This window comes from Entelurus aequoreus, linkage group LG05 (genome assembly GCF_033978785.1).
Source record: "Entelurus aequoreus isolate RoL-2023_Sb linkage group LG05, RoL_Eaeq_v1.1, whole genome shotgun sequence".
Classification (NCBI taxonomy): domain Eukaryota; kingdom Metazoa; phylum Chordata; class Actinopteri; order Syngnathiformes; family Syngnathidae; genus Entelurus; species Entelurus aequoreus.
This window is the reverse complement of record NC_084735.1, coordinates 53970195-53990653: the sequence shown is the minus strand read 5'-3', so window position 1 is coordinate 53990653 and position 20459 is coordinate 53970195. Positions and strand designations below refer to the sequence as shown.

The window sequence follows — 20459 nt, the reverse complement described above, 5'->3', positions numbered from 1 at the left end:
TCTTGGGCATTAATACACCCCCATACCATCACAGATGCTGGCTTTTGAACTTTGCGCCTAGAACAATCCGGATGGTTCTTTTCCTCTTTGGTCCGGAGGACACGATGTCCACAGTGTCCAAAAACAATTTGAAATGTGGACTCGTCAGACCACAGAACACTTTTCCACTTTGTATCAGTCCATCTTAGATGAGCTCAGGCACAGCGAAGCCGACTGCGTTTCTGGGTGTTGTTGATAAATGGTTTTCGCCTTGCATAGGAGAGTTTTAACTTGCACTTACAGATGTAGCGACCAACTGTAGTTACTGACAGTGGGTTACTGAAGTGTTCCTGAGCCCATGTGGTGATATCCTTTACCCACTGATGTCGCTTGTTGATGCAGTACAGCCTGAGGGATCGAAGGTCACGGGCTTAGCTGCTTACGTGCAGTGATTTCTCCAGATTCTCTGAACCCTTTGATGATATTACGGACCGTAGATGGTGAAATCCCTAAATTCCTTGCAATAGCTGGTTGAGAAAAGTTTTTCTTAAACTGTTCAACAATTTGCTCATGCATTTTTTGACAAAGTGGTAACCCTCGCCCCATCCTTGTTTGTGAATGACTGAGCATTTCATGAAATCTACTTTTATACCCAATCATGGCACCCACCTGTTCCCAATTTGCCTGTTCACCTGTGGGATGTTCCAAATAAGTGTTTGATGAGCATTCCTCAACTTTATCAGTATTTATTGCCACCTTTCCCAACTTCTTTGTCGTGTGTTGCTGGCATCAAATTCTAAAATTAATGATTATTTGCAAAAAAAAAAATGTTTATCAGTTTGAACATCATGTTGTCTTTGTAGCATATTCAACTGAATATGGGTTGAAAATGATTTGCAAATCATTGTATTCCGTTTATATTTACATCTAACACAATTTCCCAACTCATATGGAAACGGCGTTTGCACTTGTTGATGGGCTCATCTTGTTTTAAAGGTTTGAACTGAAATGTTCCCACAATGGTGCAGTTGCATTTGGTTTTGTCATTATTTTGTCCATGTTCGCTACTACATTTGTTAGTCACGGGCTATTTTGTTGTGATGCTCGCCGCACAAAAAGTCAAAGACACTTAATAAAGGACAAGAGGATTCACCCCCTTCTTTCATTCTGCTATGGCACAAAAGCGCACAGCTGCTGAAACCTATAAAAAGTGTGAATGCTCTTTAAAGCCGTAGACACTCATGCACATGGCGATTTATCGACACTGTAAAACTTTTACTTTATCGTTGGGTTAATTGACTTAACGCAGGGCTGTTCAACTACATAATGAAGAGGGCCACAGTTTCAAGAGTCCAAGGGCTCCATAGAAATGTTGATTGAGTTGAGTTTAAGTTTATTTGGAACATGCATGCATACAACATGATACATCACAATTTCCAGTTTCTCTATTCAACATGTTCGAAAAGGAGTAGGAAGAAGCAGAGCTATTTAATCCTACCCCTTTTCTTGTACATAGCAGTTGCTAACACTTTTGTTCACTTTCTGTTCTCAATGTATTCACAATATACTCCATGAATATTATCATTAAAAATAAATAAATAATAAATAGTGAACTAAGTTATATTTCATATGGTGAGATAAATAAGAATTTCTAGAAAATGAATGGATGGATGGAATAAATTCAGAATGTTAATGGTTCTTCTTCTTTGTACTTTGTAAACACTTTAAGTTTGAAGAGTTTCTTGAATTGGATCATATTAGTACATTGTTTGATTTCTTTGCTTAATCATTCCATAGTTTATTTCCACATACTGATATACAAAAGGCTAAATGTATTAAGTGTTGTACGTGCAGACAAATGTTTTAAATTACATTTTTCTCTGAGGTTATATTTTTCGTCTTTTGTTGAGAATAATTATTTTACATTATTTGGTAGCAGGTTATAGTTTGCTTTGTGCATACATTTAGCTGTTTGCAAATTCATCATGTCGTGGAATTTCAGTATTTTCGATTCAATGAATCAAAGTTCTGAATGTATTTATATCCAACATTATGTGCTATTCTAACTGATCTTTTTTGTAACACAGTTAATGAATGAAGTGTACTTTTGTAGTTATTTGCCCATATTTCTACACAATAACTCAGATATGGTAACACTAGCGAGCAGTAGAGAATATGGAGTGATTTTTGGTCTAGATCATGTTTAGCTTTATTCATTATTGACGTGTTTCTTGCCACCTTATGTTGTATATTTTTTTATATGAGATTTCCAGTTATTTTTTTTATCAATCATTATACCTAGAAGTTTGGTTTCATTTACCCTTTCAAATTCTATTCCATCTATTTGTATTTGTGTTTGACTTTCCCTTCTATTGTTACCAAATAGCATTATTTTAGTTTTACTAAGGTTTAAGGATAGTCTGTTTTTGTCAAACCATCTTTTTAATTTGTTAATTTCTTCTGTTATCATTTGTATTAGCTTTTGTGTGTTCTCTCCTGAACAAAACACTGTTGTATCGTCTGCAAAAAATACTAACCTTAAGTCTTTTGTAACTTTACAAATGTCATTTATATAAAGATTGGACATTTTTTGTCCTAGTATTGATCCCTGGGGTACACCACAGGACATATTTAGCGTTGTAGTCGTGTGTTCGCCGAGCTTCACGTATTGTTTCCTGTTGGTTAAGTAACTTCTAATCCAGTTTAAAACAAACCCTCTGATGCCATACCATTCTATTTGTTTTATTAAAATATTGTGATTGTGTCAAATGCTTTAGTTAGATCCATAAACACTGCTGCTGCACATCTTTTACTATCTTTTCCATGTGATGTGGATCTTTCGTCAAAAAGTGCCTCCGCAGATTATATTTCTTTGAGACTGCGTTTACTTAATTGCAAAGTAAACACATCGGCTTTCACACCGCACTGTCAACAAATTCATTATTCTGCCCTCGCTACTCGGTTCCAGCGTGCGCAGCTAGTTAAAAGCACAAAGAAAAAGAAACTCCAGTTTTTGTTGAGGATGGATGTTCCTTCTTTTTAATTATTTTCCTTCCTTAGTTTATTTCCTTACACTTCTATCTTCATTGAGGTTGATAAGACTGAAAATATTAACACAAAATAAACATAACAAAAGTATAACATTATTTGTGTATTTTACACAATGTCCATTGTGTTTTTTAAATAAATAAAATAGGTTGAGTGTTAATATATTCACACAATAAACTATAACTTTTTAAACACATAGACATTACACAACATTCACACACCAAACATTGCACACACTGTATGTGACTTATCACAATTAGTGTTGTAGCCCTCTACTGGTCAAAATAAGCGCTACATGTATTAAACGAGGTCTGTTCGTTACTCAGACAAAAAACAAAATGACCACAAATACAAATAACATCACAAAGTCAGCAATTTAAATACAAAACAAACGAAATATCTTTATGCACAAGTTATATCTTCTTGCAAATGTTTGACCAAGTTTCGTGATGAAGCTTACATGCTGGGATTTCTACCATTGTTGCTGCTTGTCTGGATCAATGTGTCCTTCGCTTAAAAGGTCCTGTCGAGCATTTGCTCGGGGTAGAACATTACTTTGTTGTCCAGTTGTTGTTAAAAGCCAGATTTTTGCAATTTATTTAGATTTTTTTTCTAGGGTTGAATGAGTAGTCTTCTTCGACTCAACATCACTGCTGCTTCATTGTGACACATGCCTGCGGGGTTGCTGTAGTACTGCATACATTATCAACCCTAGTTTTATTGGTTTCATCAAACCTATTTGGGTGATGTTCGGCGGGCAAAACGGGGCCAGCAGTTGAATAGACCTGACTTAACAAATATTGACCCGGGCCCACTTTTAATTGAATTGCTTTTTTCACTGTATAACTTTTTCCTGTATTTGGTAGAATATTTTAAGATCTGTTCAGGGGCATCCGATTAAAAAAAGAAAAAGTAATTTTAGCAAATTCTGGGACCTTTACAACAATGTTAAGTAATGTACACTCTCCCTGTCAAATAAATCAATAAATTAATTAATCAAGTACAACATGCATGCGAAGTTGCAAACAATATTCCACATACCAAATATGCCTGCTTTTCCCGTAATTCCACATTTTCTGTACAGCATTTCATTATTAGCGTGTCAATATTAAACTGCAGTTTGGACACACATTGCCTTCTTTACTTGTTCACCAGATGTGGACTTGGTTCCTCTACCGGTAATCTTTTTTTTATTCCATTGTGTGTTTTGTAGTTTTTGCTCTGCTAATGTGGAGAGATGTGGATGGTTTAAGTTGTGTACTTTTTAAATACATGTTACGTTTGTGATTTGTTTTGTTGATATTGATAAATGACATCTCAATTTAATGTGATCTGATACTAGTTTATGTTTATTTCTGTTTCCTGCAGCAAAGGATGATGGGAGAGTGGCGGTCGCCCTGGGTTACACGGCACACTTGGTATTGATGATTTCATGCTTCCTGCATATCCCTCTAAGGTATCCAGTAATCCACAAGGGATCACGCTCCTCCATCAAGGACACCATCACAGACAGACTCACAGAGAAGGAGAGAGAGTAAGTCGCCCAAAGAGCTTTAATATTCACATGCTGAGCAATTCATTCTCATAGAAACTTTGATTTGATTTGAAAGGATATACATTGTGAGATGTTTAATGAATAGGGGTAATTTTTACCTATTTTTTGTCATTGCTATTATAAACCGTTTTTTTTAAAACTGCTAATCTGTAGTCGTAAACACTTAATGAAATGTGAGAATGAAATGATCCTTGTAGATGTGTTTGGTTTAAAATGCATTAGCAAGCGTAATTATTTCATAACGGAGTGATCCTAGTGAACACACATATTTACATGACGGGAAGTATGTGAGTAAGTAAGAAAGTGTTGGAACTGTCCAATCCATTCACACATCCATTTTTGGATAACTGATCGTGTGAAATTAGTCAAACAGAAAAGCATGGTAATATGAAAAATACAAACTTATATTGTATTAACCGTCCGAAATGGACTTGTGCTGTCTTTAATTTGAAGGGGGTTGTAATATATATATTTTGGCAACACCTAGTGGCCTAAATAATTCATTAAGTTAAACTCATGACGCAGTAAGTTAAATGATTCAGGCACTTTATTGAATTTCTAATTACCTTCTGCCTTGGGGAATTTGTATATGTAAGTAATATGTAACTATATTTATTTGATACTTGTTTATATTGACATAAAATGCTGTTTTAGACGGCATTATTGTTCAATCAGGATACTTATGATGTATGTCTAGCTGGTGTGCTACTGTGTGCTTTGCTGTTGTGTAGCTGCTAGTTCCTAGCAGCATATAGCCTACCATGAATGTTCACACTACATTTTGTAACTGTCTGGACTAAAATTCAAGAAAAGACCAACTTTGGGAGCTTATTGGAAGACATTTAGATGTTAATTGGTTGTCCAGCTTTGTATTGGAGCACTAATGAGATTTTACATGCAAGCCCATATAATTTTTTGCCTATTTTTATCATATTAATAGACATGTTTTATTATAGTAAACATATTATACATCAGTTATGTTGATTATCGAAGTAAAATACTTTTTTTGCGTTTTGTTTTGCTGTCAGTCAACTATGTTTGACATCCATAACAAGAGAGAGAAAGTGTGTGAACAAGTGAGACATTATCATAGCCTGTGATTGAGTGACCATTGCTGTGTGCGATTAGGTCATGGCAACAGCTGGAGGGAATCACTTGGAGTTGCTTTACGCTCCCGTGTGACAGGAGGCCTTGCTGCACTGTATGCCTTTCCCTCCATGCAGGATATTTACAACAGGATGGATCATCAAAAAATAAACTTTTGGGCTGTGTGCTTGACAGACACAGCAATCTGCCAGTGGCCTTTGGTGTCCCAGAGTGGGACCAAACTCTTCAGGAACGCCCTCTGTACATGTTTATGACCTCAGAGGCCCTAGCGGGCCATACTCACGCTGCAAAATGATGTGTGGCTAGACGGAAAGCACCTAGCCAGTTCTAATGATGTAAAAAAAACAACTAGTGATTAAAGTGTCGGAAAGAGGCAGCCAATTGTGATAAGTGAGGTGGGATATGATAGGGTCTCAAACCCTGGCAGGATTAACAGTCAGTCTTGCATTGTGGGTCCTAGTTTGATAGTAATTTTCTCCTTACTTACGTTCCCTGTTGAGTTGAAGTTGTAAATGGCAGCACTTTGATAAATAAGGTGAGAAACATGGTTAAATTCAGGAAAGAAGTCGCACCAAGATACAAAGGCGGTGTTTGCATGGCTCTCCCCTGCCCTCCTCCTTCTCCGCTCATCACTGTTTTTGCCAGGTTTTCAGTAAAAGTGATATCAAATGTTTATTTATACACTTTAAGTAATTGTTTCTAAAACATTGTTTGTAAAACTAACTGTTCTCTATAAGATGTGCTTTATATTCACATTTTTGGGTGTCTGGAACTAATTAGTTGGTTACTTTATTCTTTCATCTGAAAAACTGTTTGGGTTTTCATACAGGTCGGCCTTTGTTTGATATTTAGAAAGTATTTCTAACGAGCACTGATGTACAACACCACTGTATTGTCATTATTTGTAAGGTCTTTCTGTCGTTCTTTATGGGAGTTCCCGGAAGAACAGTTGATAGGAAGTCTTTCTATTAACTTCGGCCAAGTCAATAACATGGCACAGCTGCTCACTCACCTTAATGCTCAGACAGTAATAAAGACAAATAAATAAACATAAGTCAGTTATTTGATTAGTGCCCCCAGGATTTTGTGGGCTTCTTTTGTGATTGTTGCTGCCTGAAATGTCTACATTTGTGGCACCTTTTTAAAAAGTTGCTGTAAAGGTTGCAATGTTTTTGGGATTTTTTTCAATAATAGTCAATCAACTTTTGATTTTATGAATTTGTCATCAATGTTTTAAGTGTTTCTTGTAACCTTAACCTCAAAAAGCACATGATTTCAACAAAAACATTTTTTTAAATAATATATTTTGTTGTTTTTTACTCGTTTTATACCACACAGATTTGAAATTAGGCATGGCAGTTTGAGTAATATAGTTGATATATTGTTACATGTTGTTGCTGCTGCTTCGTCTACACGACAAAAAAACCCCATATGTTTTTATTAGACATTTGACGTGCGCGTTTCAGCGCCAATGAGGGACAAATTCCATCGGCGAAAATTACGCTGATTGGCCAAATGTGCGGGAAAGTTGCTGGGATTGGTTTGATTTGTATAAATTGGCATGATCGCAATATTGTGAATTGCTGCAGCTCCTTTTGGGAAATTTTTAAAAGTTGTCATCTAGAAATTGAAGAGCATTAATAATGTGAATGAAGATTTATGCAACCCAAATCCAAAGTATGTTCAACCTTTAAAATGCTTAACATTACACAAGTCTTTTTCCCTTCTCCATTGTGTTGTAGAATGATGCCGCTGTAGAATGATGGCTCTTCAATTGTCTGAAAATAAGATGCGGCACCCTTCTGAAGTCAGCGGACACAATCACCATGTTGCGCCCACATTTTTTCTTCCTGTGTAGATAGAGCCCAGCTCAAGCTTAGGGGAGATTTAAAGAGATGTGATCCAGATGTCCAGTGTTTGATTGAGAACAGGGCCCAACCATTAAATAGCACTACCTCACTTGGGCTTTGCCCCAAGTATAAAGGTGATTGTTTTTTAATAAAACAGTTATCGTTATCTCTGACTAAAGTTAAAATGTATAAATGTGCACATCACTACATTTGCGAAAAAAAACAAACTTGAGGAAATTACATGATGTGGATGAATAATTTGGCTGGAATACATGTGAACTCGAGAAAAAAAAGTGGGGTAACAGTTGATGTCTTTTAACGGGCACCATGTGCACAGCAGAAGAGGGACGAGCCACATTCAAACCACATTATCCTACATAAATTGTCTCTTTCCAGGGAAAAGCATTGTTAGGACAGGTAAACTTCCCAGTTATGCATATTGGCCAAGTTTTCTTTCCTATTTATTTCCTTTCTTTAATTTGTTATCAATCAATCAATGTTTATTTATATAGCCCTAAATCACAAGTGTCTCAAAGGGCTGCACAAGCCACAACGACATCCTCGGTACAGAGCCCACATACGGGCAAGGAAAAACTCACCCCAGTGGGACGTCGGTGAATGACAATGAGAAACCTTGGAGAGGACCGCATATGTGGGTAACCCCCCCCCCCCCTCCTCTAGGGGAGACCGAAAGCAATGGATGTCGAGTGGGTCTGACATAACATTGTGAAAGTCCAGTCCACAGTGGATCCAACACATCAGCGAGAGTCCAGTCCACAGCGGGGCCAGCAGGAAACCATCCCGAGCGGAGACGGGTCAGCAGCGCAGAGATGTCCCCAACCGATGCACAGGCTAGTGGTCCACCCGGGGTCCCGACTCTGGACAGCCAGCACTTCATCCATGGCCACCGGACCTATGCAACTCCCCCTCGCAAGGGACAGGGGAGAAGAGGAGAGAAGAAAAGAAACGGCAGATCAACTGGTCTAAAAAAGGGGGGTCTATTTAAAGCCTAGATTATACAAATGAGTTTTAAGATGGGACTTAAATGCTTCTACTGAGGAAGCATCTCTAACTGTTACCGGGAGGGCATTCCAGAGTACAGGAGCCCGAATAGAAAACGCTCTATAGCTCGCAGACTTTTTTTTGGCTTTGGGAATCACTAATAAGCCGGAGTTCTTTGAACGCAGATTTCTTGTCGGGACATATGGTACAATATAATCGGCAAGATAGGCTGGAGCTAAACCGTGTGGTATTTTATACGTAAGTAGTAAAACCTTAAAGTCGCATCTTAAGTGCACAGGAAGCCAGTGCAGGTGAGCCAGTATAGGCGTAATATGATCAAACTTTCTTGTTTTTGTCAAAAGTCTTGCAGCCGCATTTTGTACCATCTGTAATCTTTTAATGCTAGACATAGGGAGACCCGAAAATAATACGTTACGGTAATCGAGACGGGACGTAACGAACGCATGAATAATGATCTCAGCGTCGCTAGTGGACAAGATGGAACGAATTTTAGCGATATTACGGAGATGAAAGAAGGCCGTTTTAGTAACACTCTTAATGTGTGACTCAAACGAGAGAGTTGGGTCGAAGATAATACCCAGATTCTTTACCGAGTCGCCTTGTGTAATTGTTTGGGTTGTCAAATGTTAAGGTGGTATTATTAAATAGATGTTGGTGTCTAGCAGGACCGATAATCAGCATTTCCGTTTTCTTAGCGTTGAGTTGCAAAAAGTTAGCGGACATCCATTGTTTAATTTCATTAAGACACGCCTCCAGCTGACTACAATCCGGCGTGTTGGTCAGCTTTAGGGGCATGTAGAGTTGAGTGTCATCAGCATAACAGTGAAAGCTAACACCGTACTTGCGTATGATGTCACCCAGCGGCAGCATGTAAATACTAAAGAGTGCAGGGCCAAGAACCGAACCCTGGGGAACTCCGCACGTTACCTTGACATAGTCCGAGGTCACATTGTTATGGGAGACGCACTGCATCCTGTCAGCAAGATAAGAGTTAAACCAAGACAAGGCTAAGTCTGACATACCAATACGTGTTTTGATACGCTCTAATAAAATATTATGATCGACGGTATCGAAAGCGGCGCTAAGATCAAGAAGCAGCAACATAGATGACGCATCAGAATCCATCGTTAGCAATAGATCATTAGTCATTTTTGCGAGGGCTGTCTCCGTAGAGTGATTTGCCCTGAAACCGGATTGAAAAGGTTCACAGAGATTGTTAGTCACTAAGTGTTCATTTAGCTGCTGTGCAACAATTTTTTCGAGAATTTTGGAAATAAACGGAAGGTGGGAGACCGGTCGGTAGTTTACCATGAGGTCAGGATCGAGGTTAGGTCTTTTAAGCAGAGGATGAATAACCGCTTTTTTGAATGCTAGGGGAACAGTGCCGGAGGAAAGTGATACGTTTATAATATTTAACACTGATGGACCTAATAATACAAACAGTTCCTTGATAAGTTTCCCAGGAAGTGGGTCAAGTAAACATGTTGTTTGTTTTATCCCACTTACACGCTGTAATAATTCCTCTAATGTTATTTCATCAAAAATAGAGAGACTATTTTGGAGGGCATTGTCCGTCGTATATACAGTCGTATTTGTGTTAATAGAACCCAGTTGTAGCTGAGATGCATTGTCTTCAAACTCCTTTCTAATGAGTTCAATTTTCTTATTAAAGAAATTCATAAAATCATCTGCCGAGTGGGTGGAGCTACTGGGAGGAGTCCCTTGTTGGGTTAGCGATGCTACTGTACTAAACAGAAATTTAGGATCGTTTTTGTTGAGGCGGATGAGATTTGAGTAGTATTTAGCTTTAGCTAAGGTAAGCATGCGTTTATAAGTTATTAAACTATCACTCCATGCTTGATGGAAAACCTCAAGTTTAGTCGCGCGCCATTTGCGTTCCAGTTTTCTACATGATAATTTATGAGCTCTAATTTCTTCTGTAAACCATGGGGTGCGCCTTTTAGGGGCCCTTTTTTGCTTTAGCGGTGCTATACTATCAATAATTTCGCGCAAGGCATCATCAAAGTTGTTAGTGAGGTTATCAATAGAGCCGACATAATTTGGGAATGGTGCCATTACCGAAGGCAGTAGGTCAGCAAGAGTCATCGTTGTGGCAGCATTAATGTTGCGGCCGCTATAGCAGTTATTATTATTATTAGCTTGTTGACAATGAGTCAAAACTTCAAATTTTATAAGGTAATGATCGGACATTACTTTAGTATATGGAAGTATCATAACTTTGGAGGTGGTGACACCCCTGACAAGCACTAGATCTATTGTATTACCGTTGCGATGCGTGGGTTCATGTATTATTTGTGTAAGACCACAGCTATCAATTATGGTTTGGAGCGCCACGCACTGAGGGTCCGATGGGGTATTCATATGGATATTAAAGTCCCCCATTATGATTATATTGTCGGCGTGCGTCACTAGATCAGCAACGAACTCTGAGAATTCACTGATAAAGTCCGAATAGGGCCCAGGGGGGCGGTAGATAACAGCCAGGTCGAGAGGTAGCGGTGTGACAGACCTCATAGTAAGCACCTCAAACGATTTATATTTATTATTTAGGTTAGGGGTAAGGTTGAAATTTTCATTGTATATTAGTGCGACACCCCCTCCCCTTTTAAGAGGACGGGCAACATGCGCATTCGTATAGTTAGGAGGAGATGCCTCATTGAGCGCAAAAAATTTGTCTGGTTTGAGCCAGGTTTCGCTAAGACCCATGACGTTAAGATTGTTGTCTCTAATGACCTCATTAACTAATAACGCCTTGGGAGACAATGATCTTATGTTTAAAAAGCCCATATTATAGGTATTGGGCTGTTTTGACGAGTTTTTGTTAAGATTATCCGTAGTGGCAATATTAACAATGCTGCGTTTATTATGCGTAGTGCACTTTAAATAGTTTCGACCATATCTAGGAATTGATATGACGGGAATTTTCCGATTGTTTGCTTGGTGCTGCAATAGACTGGACACATCATAATTTGCCACCTCAGTAGAATGCATGTCCACCTCTGACACAGACACAACAGAAAAAACATTATGTGAATTGTGTATTATTCTAAGAGAATTGCTATGCGTACATGGATTATCCAGCCTGGCGCTGGCTAGTTCTAGCTTAACTGACTCCTCACCCGGACTAACAGACATTGTAATTGCCTGTGACCGGGCTTGCTCTAGTGTAGTCAGTCAAGTGAGACTTAAATAGTAGTCTATGTTTCTAGACAGGATGATGGCGCCTTCCTGGTTAGGGTGAAGGCCGTCTCTCATCAGCAAACCTGGTTTGCCCCAGAAAGAGGGCCAGTTATCAATAAACGTTAGTCCCTGTTGCCTACAGAAGATAGCCAGCCACTTTTTAAGCGAGACTAATCTGCTATATCTCTCATCATTGCCTCTCGCAGGCAGGGGACCAGAGACAATTACTCGATGCCTGGACATCTTTCTGGCGAGATCACAAGTCCTGGCTATGTTTCTCTTTGTAATCTCTGACTGTCTCATTCTAGTGTCATTGGAGCCAACGTGTACAACTATATTCGCATAATTAGTGGTGCGATTAGCCTGTCGTACGTGTTTACTAGGCCTGTTGCGAGTTAGCTCCCTAAGATTAGCTTCAATGTCAGGTGCTCTGGCCCCGGGGATACACTTTATTGTGGCTGGTTTGCTAAGCTTTATGTTTCGGGTGATGGAGTCCTCTATGACTAAGGTGTGGTGCCCGGTAGACTGGGGTGTAGGACTAGCTAAAGAGCTAAATCTATTATGCGTCTCAACCGGTACACCGTAGCTTGTAGGCCGCTTAGGACTGCTACAAGCTGGGCTAGTTAGCTCGCTACAGCTAACGCTAGCAGATGTGTCCGCAACATCTAAAGTTACGACATTACTCTGCTCTAACTGGCGGACACGGCCCTCTAGCAGAGCCAACCTCTCTGTGAGTATGGTGCAAGACGCGCAGGAAGCCATTACTCACAGTGTTTTCTGTCACCGAGTGAAGTTCCTGCTGTCCTCAGGGAAGTGGTCGCGGTGTGCGGGAGTAGCTTCCTACTTACCTTCTGACCGGCGCTGCCTTTCTCCGCGCTAGCTTAGCAGCTAGCTAGCTGAGGAAAGGGTGGTGGGACAGAGATCGGGTGATTTGCAAGTTAAATAGTACCACTAAATATGTTTGAGAAGTGATAAAGAAAGCTGTAGAACAATTAAAATTACACAGAGCGATACTTAGCCTTTTTCGCAACAGCGAACAGACGGCGAGCAGTCACGCACGGTGAACCGATAGTAGGGGTATGACGTAATCAATACAATGAGACAATATTTTTCATTTAAGAGAAAATGTGTCTGGTGGGCACATGACAGTTGCCTCGCCCTCTTTTCAAGTCTCACACAAAGGCAAACAAAGGTTTTATAAGCTGCTGTCAGTGAGTATGTGTCCGTTCACTAAATTAGTCCGATTTCTAAAATAGTTTGGCTCTAAATAAGACTCCTACAGCCCATGGAAACACCTGAATCCGATCGTGTTCAGTTTTTGAAAAATCGGACTAACACACCTGGATTCTGCGATTGAAAACCACATCTCTCGAGGGGGTGTGTGCGGCCGGAGAGGACCCTTTGTATTGCGCTTGCACCAGTATCAACGAGCGGGATATAACCCGGAAGCGGATACCATTCAATAAAAACGTAGCAACAATTGTAATTAAGAGGAGACTGTTTATTTTGCTTCACAAATAGAAAGAACAGAACATTTTGAAGTGCAGGTGAAAAAAAGAAACAGATTTATTTAAGAAGGTAGCTGAGGAAATGTAAAATGCTAGCTTAATTTGGACTCCCGAACAAAAAATTATTTAGATGAAAGATAATGGTGCAGGTAGATTAAAGGCGAATAATAAAGCGTACACAAACATTTTCACACTGAATTTGTGCACTCCAAACTGATGAACTTTCTGCACAACTGGCAAGATAGTCCAGAACAATAGAAATCTTCATGTGGAACTGTATCAGTCGGGGCACAAACAGTCTTATCCTTCGGATTTAAAACTCCTTCCATCAATCCACAGAGCCTTTTGAGTGAACTCCAAGACACTCAAAAGTTTTGTTTCCATAATTCTTTGTTCGAAAATTCTTTCAGAAAAACTCTGCCGCCAGTTTTTCTTTGCTTCAAACCTGCATCCGCCCCGATACAGTCTTGGTAGTATTGTCATGTTTGTAGCGCAATCCAAGATCATTCCTTGATGCTGTCTGCTATTTAACATCAGCATAGCCATTGGAGACGTAATATCTGTGTCAATATTACAGCGGACATCACTTAAAACAAGTGATAAGGATCCGCAGATGTTCTCGTTTGACGTCAGAGGTCAACCAGAAAATACATTAATTTATCCGCGCTAAAATGAAATAAGCGCCCCCCAGTGTCGCATTAGAGTGTGTGCATGGACACTGTGAAAGTACAAAAAACGAACTCAGTCTAATTTAGTGCATGGAAACGTAGTTACTGACTTGGAGCTTAAAAGACCAAACCATGGCATTGCTATCGTGACTGATAATGCATGTGAGATTAAAGGATTCAAGGAACGAGAAGTGGATTGGAACCCATTGGCAGCTGCTGGTCTTTCAAGTAGAGGAAGCTTATTTTCAGCTACTTTCTCAACACGAGAACAGTCTCAAATAACAGATAAAAGATACAAAGATGCTAGATTTTTACGAAGAAAACGTCACTTAAAAGACAGTAAAATTCTCCATATCAACTCGGAACAATAGAATGAAACTTGACACATTTCAAGTTCACTGATTCGCTCATTTTTTAAATATCATCTTGATATTGGTATTTCTTCAACACGTTTGCTATGAATGTGCTGCGTGTCTGGGGCCCCTGGTTCCCGCCGTCCACCCCTTTGGGATGCCTTTGATTGGGCCCTGCTGGGACTAGTCCCCGCGTCTATCATGGCAGCTCGGTGTGCTGCTGGGTATTCTGCAGTGTTGCAATTCGGCCAGCTGCTTGGGTAGTGACCTTGTATGTCAGCGTGTCTGTGATCTCTTTTTTTTTTTTTTTTCAAATATTTTTTATCTCTTCCTCTTACCTCAGAGGGAGCATCTGCCAGGGCAGTTGCTAGATGTTGCATCTCCATCGTTAGGGTCCCTACAGGTGGGTTGGGTGGTTCCCGCAGCCCCGTGCTGGGTGGTCCTGCGGCGGCCGACTTGGATGGGGCGGGCCCTGCCGTGCTCTCCTGAGGCTTGTTGTGTCTGCAGGGAGACTCTGGGCCCTCCGGGGCAGGGTGTCCCGTCTTTCTGCCCAAGTGGGGTGTAGTCTCTCACTGGCTTGGGGGCTGACTGTCCCCTGCTTCTTCTGTGCCTTGTTGTTTGCTGGGCGTGTGTGTCTATGGCCTGCCGCTGGCCCCTGACTGCGTGGGCCCGGTGGACCCTTGTTCCCTTGTTCACCTGCTGTTTTGGGTTGGGCTCTCTGTGTGGCTGGGGCCGTACTTTGGGTCCCGCACACACTGGTAGACAAATATATTGTACATACAAATATAAGCTATAAGCTCATGCTGGCGAAGAAAACATGATGTTTGGTGGCAGATTTTCCCACATTTGGAATTTGCTACACCCTCAAGCAACGTGCAGGGTCGTAATGTAAGTTTATGCTTGCAAGTTCATCATTACAAAAAGCAGAGATGCAGCTTGTATCTCAGAATACTTGTAGGCCGAGGTACCTCTGTATTGCAGCATATATCTCAATATAAACAAGTGTTAAATATTTGTAGCTGCATATTACTTTTGCATGCAAAGTCTTAAAGACAGAAGCGTATTGGAAAGTATCCAGTAACAAACGTATCCGCATCATTCAACTTACGTTGTCAAGAAGTTAACTTCATTAACATAATTAAAGTTAACTTCACTCGATGTCCCAAAATACAATTACCACTCCACATCAAATTAAAGACAGTATAAGTCCATTCCAGACTGTTGTTGTTTTTCATACTTTTTTGTTTGACTATTTTCACTTGGTCAAACTTTTTCTAACATTAATAATAATAATAATAATAATGGATTAGATTTTATATCGCGCTTTTCTATTATTAGATACTCAAAGCGCTCACAGAGAAGTGGGAACCCATCATTCATTCACACCTGGTGGTGGTAAGCTACATTTGTAGCCACAGCCGACCTGGGGTAGACTGATGGAAGCGAGGCTGCCAGTTTGCGCCTACGGCCCCTCCGACCACCACCTATCATTCATTCATCATTCATTCACCAGTGTGAGCGGCACCGGGGGCAAGAGTGAAGTGTCCTGCCCAAGGACACAACGGCAGCGATTTGGATGTCAAGAGGCGGGAAACGAACCTGCAACCCTCAGGTTTCTGGCACGGCACATTCCACACAAGAAAATAATAAAACTATGTATGATTCCTTCTTGCTGATATTGTATCTACACAATATCGGTATCGGTCAATATTCAAGGCTCCAATATCGGTATCACATTGAAAATAGAAAAAGTCGTTGGGACACCCCTAAATAACATTTTAAAAACGGTTCTGAATATGAAATCATATTCAACTTCATACATTAAAACAAAATGGGAGAAGAAAGGAGGGATAACTATATCTGAGGAAGAATGGACAATAATATGGAAATATCAATGGACTTGTACCAGCTCACCCAAGTGGAGGGAGTTTGGCTGGAAAAGTTTGATCAGATTTTTTATTACACCTTCTCAAAAGTCTCACTATGATAACAACTCCCCTGCCTGCTGGAGAAATTGTGGGAGTTCAAATGCAAATCACTACCATGTTTTCTGGGACTGCTCCATCATAAAGGACTATTGGAAAGAGATACACCAAGCTCTACAGGATATTTTCAAACGTGAAATACCCCTCAAAAGTAAAACTTTGTTTTTTGGACATGTACCTCAGGACTGGCTGAAGAAAGATAAACACTTAATGAATGGCTTGTAAAAAGACTGGTGGCTTGTAAAAAGACCATTACTAGGAAATGGATATCCCAGGAGAGCCCAACTTTGAAGCAATGGATGGAAACAACAATGGACATATATAAAATGGAGAAGATAACTGCCTTTATTAATTAAAAATTGGAGAAATTTACTTCATACTGGGAAAATTGGCTCAACTATGTTAAGCCCCATAAACCTGACTTTAATTTTTCGAATTAGTGATTGTACTTAAAAAAAAAAAAAAGAGAGAAGGAAAGGAAAGAAAAAAAAAAAGGGATTACTCCCTGTATGTGTATATGTATGTATATACTGTATATGTTTATATGTATTTATGTGTGTTTATGTATATATATATATATATGTATATATATATATATATATATATATATATATATATATATATACATATATATATATATATACACTACCGTTCAAAAGTTTGGGGTCACCCAAACAATTTTGTGGAATAACCTTCATTTCTAAGAACAAGAACAGACTGTCGAGTTTCAGATGAACGTTCTCTTTTTCTGGCCATTTTGAGCGTTTAATTGACCCCACAAATGTGATGCTCCAGAAACTCAATCTGCTCAAAGGAAGGTCAGTTTTGTAGCTTCTGTAACGAGCTAAACTGTTTTCAGATGTGTGAACATGATTGCAAAAGGGTTTTCTAATTATCAATTAGCCTTCTGAACCAATGAGCAAACACATTGTACCATTAGAACACTGGGGTGATAGTTGCTGGAAATGGGCCTCTATACACCTATGTAGATATTGCACCAAAAAACAGACATTTGGAGCTAGAATAGTCATTTACCACATTAGCAATGTATAGGGTGTATTTCTTTAAAGTTAAGACTAGTTTAAAGTTATCCTCCTTCAAAAATAAGGACATTTCAATGTGACCCCAAACTTTTGAACGGTAGTGTATATATATACACTTACTGGTTACGTTGGGAAGACAGGCACTTGTGTAGAACGTCAGCTTTTGGAGTTTTTATAATATTAAATGAGGAATATTAAAAACCAAAATGGGGCCTTAAACTAAAAGCTTGTTTAGGGCCACAAAATGTCTAAATGTATTTGCAAGCACCTAATGACACATTTTTATCTTCCTAATATGTTGTTGCCTTTATACACTTATGTAGATATTGCACCAAAAACCAGACATTTGCAGCTAGAATAGTCATTTACCACATTAGCAATGTATGGAGTGTATTTCTTTAAAGTTATCTTCATTAAAAAGTACAGTGCTTTTCCTTCAAAAATAAGGACATTTCAATGTGACCCCAAACTTTTGAACAGTAGTGTATATATATGTATCTGTTTATATTTTATTTTATTTCTGATTATTCTGATTATTAATGTATTATTATTTCCTTTTTTTTTTTTTTTTTTTTTCTCTGTTTATTTAATCGATGTATTTGTAGATATTACTTTGTTTTTGTTGTTTTTTCTTTCTTTTTTTGGCGGGGTGGTATGGATGGGATATAAACAAAAATATTTTGACATTTAGGGCAGACAATAGATATATGATTTATGTGAATATGATGTAATGGATAGGAATGTCTGATGCTGGATGTCAATAAAAATACAATAAAATAAAAATGGTTCTAAAGTTCAATATTGCAAACTACTGGTAAAAAAAGATGACTTGCAAAAACTTCCTGAGCTTTCAATTATATAGTTAGGTTTTTTTTATTGAACTTCTGAAATTGAATAACCTTTGTGCGATATTTTAATTTGTTGAGATGTGCAAGTAAAAACTACTTGCAACTATGAATCAATGTTCATTTGACACATAAGAGTTGTTCAAAAGACTTATTTTTTTTTATCTTTACCAGGCACAAGTTGCAAAATCAGTACTTTATTTTAGAGTCCTGCTGTTATGCAAGGCTTTTTTCATCGATAGGATATGCCAAACTATCAGTGACCAGTACTGCTGAGTATATAATGAATTCATTAATTCAATACATCAGTACAACAATGATGTTGAAAATTTTAAATAATAAGTCTTGGATTGAAGTCAAGTTTTGTTCATGACATCCTTGCAAGGTGTGAGGCAATTTTTTGTTCTTCATTTTTGTGGTTGTTTATCATACAGAGACAAAATGGGAGCACCGGTTTAGGAGCTGCGATCAGCAGACCCCTCAATATTTTTAAGCATTGTGATAAAACTGCATATGACCGACGGAGCAGCCACCACTCAGTCAGAAGACACTATTGACGGCAAGGAGCAAGACGGTGAAAGTGTTGTTCTGGGGTTTTGAGTGCAGCAGTGGTCATTAAAATAGCATTCACTGACAGATGCTTAGTGTAATCATTTCTCAGATATTGAAAATTACAGCTCACCGTGATTTATAGTGTAACCATTGCCATTACAGGCTTGACAGCAGGTGTTTTTTAAACAGGCCAAAAAGATGTATGGTTTCATGCTTGCTTAAAATTGCACTTTTAAAGACTTTGAAAACAACACATAGAGCAGTAGCTTGTGCCAAAATTAAGTTGGCTACCATATTTTGAGTCTGCCATCTAATATGTCTTTAAGCCATGAGTATCTCTTACTAAAAACACACATTAACATGATCAACTAAAGGAGAAGTGTAAAAAGATGTTAGCCCTTATGTGTGTTGTCTTGGAAATACTAACTGTGTAATGGTTATGTGTATTTGTAATCAACATTTTTTTGTACGCAACTGTCCCTTTGTTACATGTCCGACATGTAGGGTGACCACATTCCAATTCACTAGACGTACGAAAAAGACTAAATGTTTGTGGTGGAGAATGTGGGTTACGACACCAATTAATTGAGGTAGTCTATTTATTTTGCCCCTTAACTTTTAATGTTAATCAAATTCAAATACAGTTTGTGCAATGCAAAAAGTCAGTGTTCAAAAGCAAGAAAAGAAAATACAAAAATTAGGGTATTTTATTTGAACTAAGCAAAATTATCTGCCAATAGAACAAGAAAATGTGGTTTGTCGAGACTTTCCAAAACAAGTAAAATTAGCTAACCTCAATGAACCCAAAAATACCTTAAAATAAGTACAGTATATTCTCACTAATAACAAGTGCACTTTTCTTGGTATAAAAAAAATGACACCTTTTTGCTCAATATGTTGAAAAATATTCTTAAATTAAGTAAATGCTAGTGCCATTATCTTGACATAATGATATGCGCTCGGCATCATGATTTTTTTTTTTCATGCTTGAAGTAAGAAATTATTACTTTAAAAAAGTAGTTTTATACTTGTGAGTGTTGCTGACACAGCTTTGCAACAATTGATATTCTAGTTTCAAGCATGTTTTACTCAATATAGGTCATAAAATCTCAGCAACAAGCTGTAATATCTTACTGAGATCATTTAGGACCAAAACCCTTAAAACAAGTAAAACACTCTAACATAAAATCTGCTTAGTGAGAAGAATTATCTTATCAGACAGAAAATAAGCAAATATCACCCTTATTTGAGATATTTAATCTTACTTAGATTTCAGTTTTTGCAGTGTGGGTTCCCTCCGGGTACTTCGGCTTCCTCCCACCTCCAAAGACATGCACCTGGGGATAGGTTGATTGGAAACACTAAATTGGCCCTAGTGTGTGAATGTGAGTGTGAATGTTGTCTGTCTATCTGTGTTGGCCCTGTGTTGAGGTGGTGACTTGTCCCGCCTCCGCCCAAATGCAGCTGGGATAGGCTCCGGCAACCCCCCACGATCCCGAAAGGGACAAGTGGTAGAAAATTGATGGATTGATGTTTAAATGCAACTTTCCCAACTCTGTCACTTAAGAAAACACAATAAGCAGAGAGCTTCCATGCTATCTCACAGTGCCTCACAAATTAACACACTACAATTGTTCTTTCATCCATAGAACTTTAATGTGCTTTAAAAGGGTATGGCCCTCCCATATTTTCACACAGGGAAACAACACAACCCCAGGGCAATTTCAAACATCACAATTAAT

The 20459-nt window shown here is 38.8% G+C and overlaps 1 protein-coding gene across 2 annotated transcripts in view; it reads left to right on the top strand.

Moving 5' to 3' along the window:
- uvrag (UV radiation resistance associated gene) overlaps positions 1-20459 on the top strand; it is a 218797-nt gene that overhangs the window by 121700 nt on the left and 76638 nt on the right. For both annotated transcript variants that reach the window (XM_062048387.1, XM_062048386.1), the window contains exon 12: positions 4396-4561. In XM_062048387.1, coding sequence (XP_061904371.1) covers positions 4396-4561 — 166 coding nt within the window. The remainder of the gene's footprint in view (positions 1-4395; positions 4562-20459) is intronic.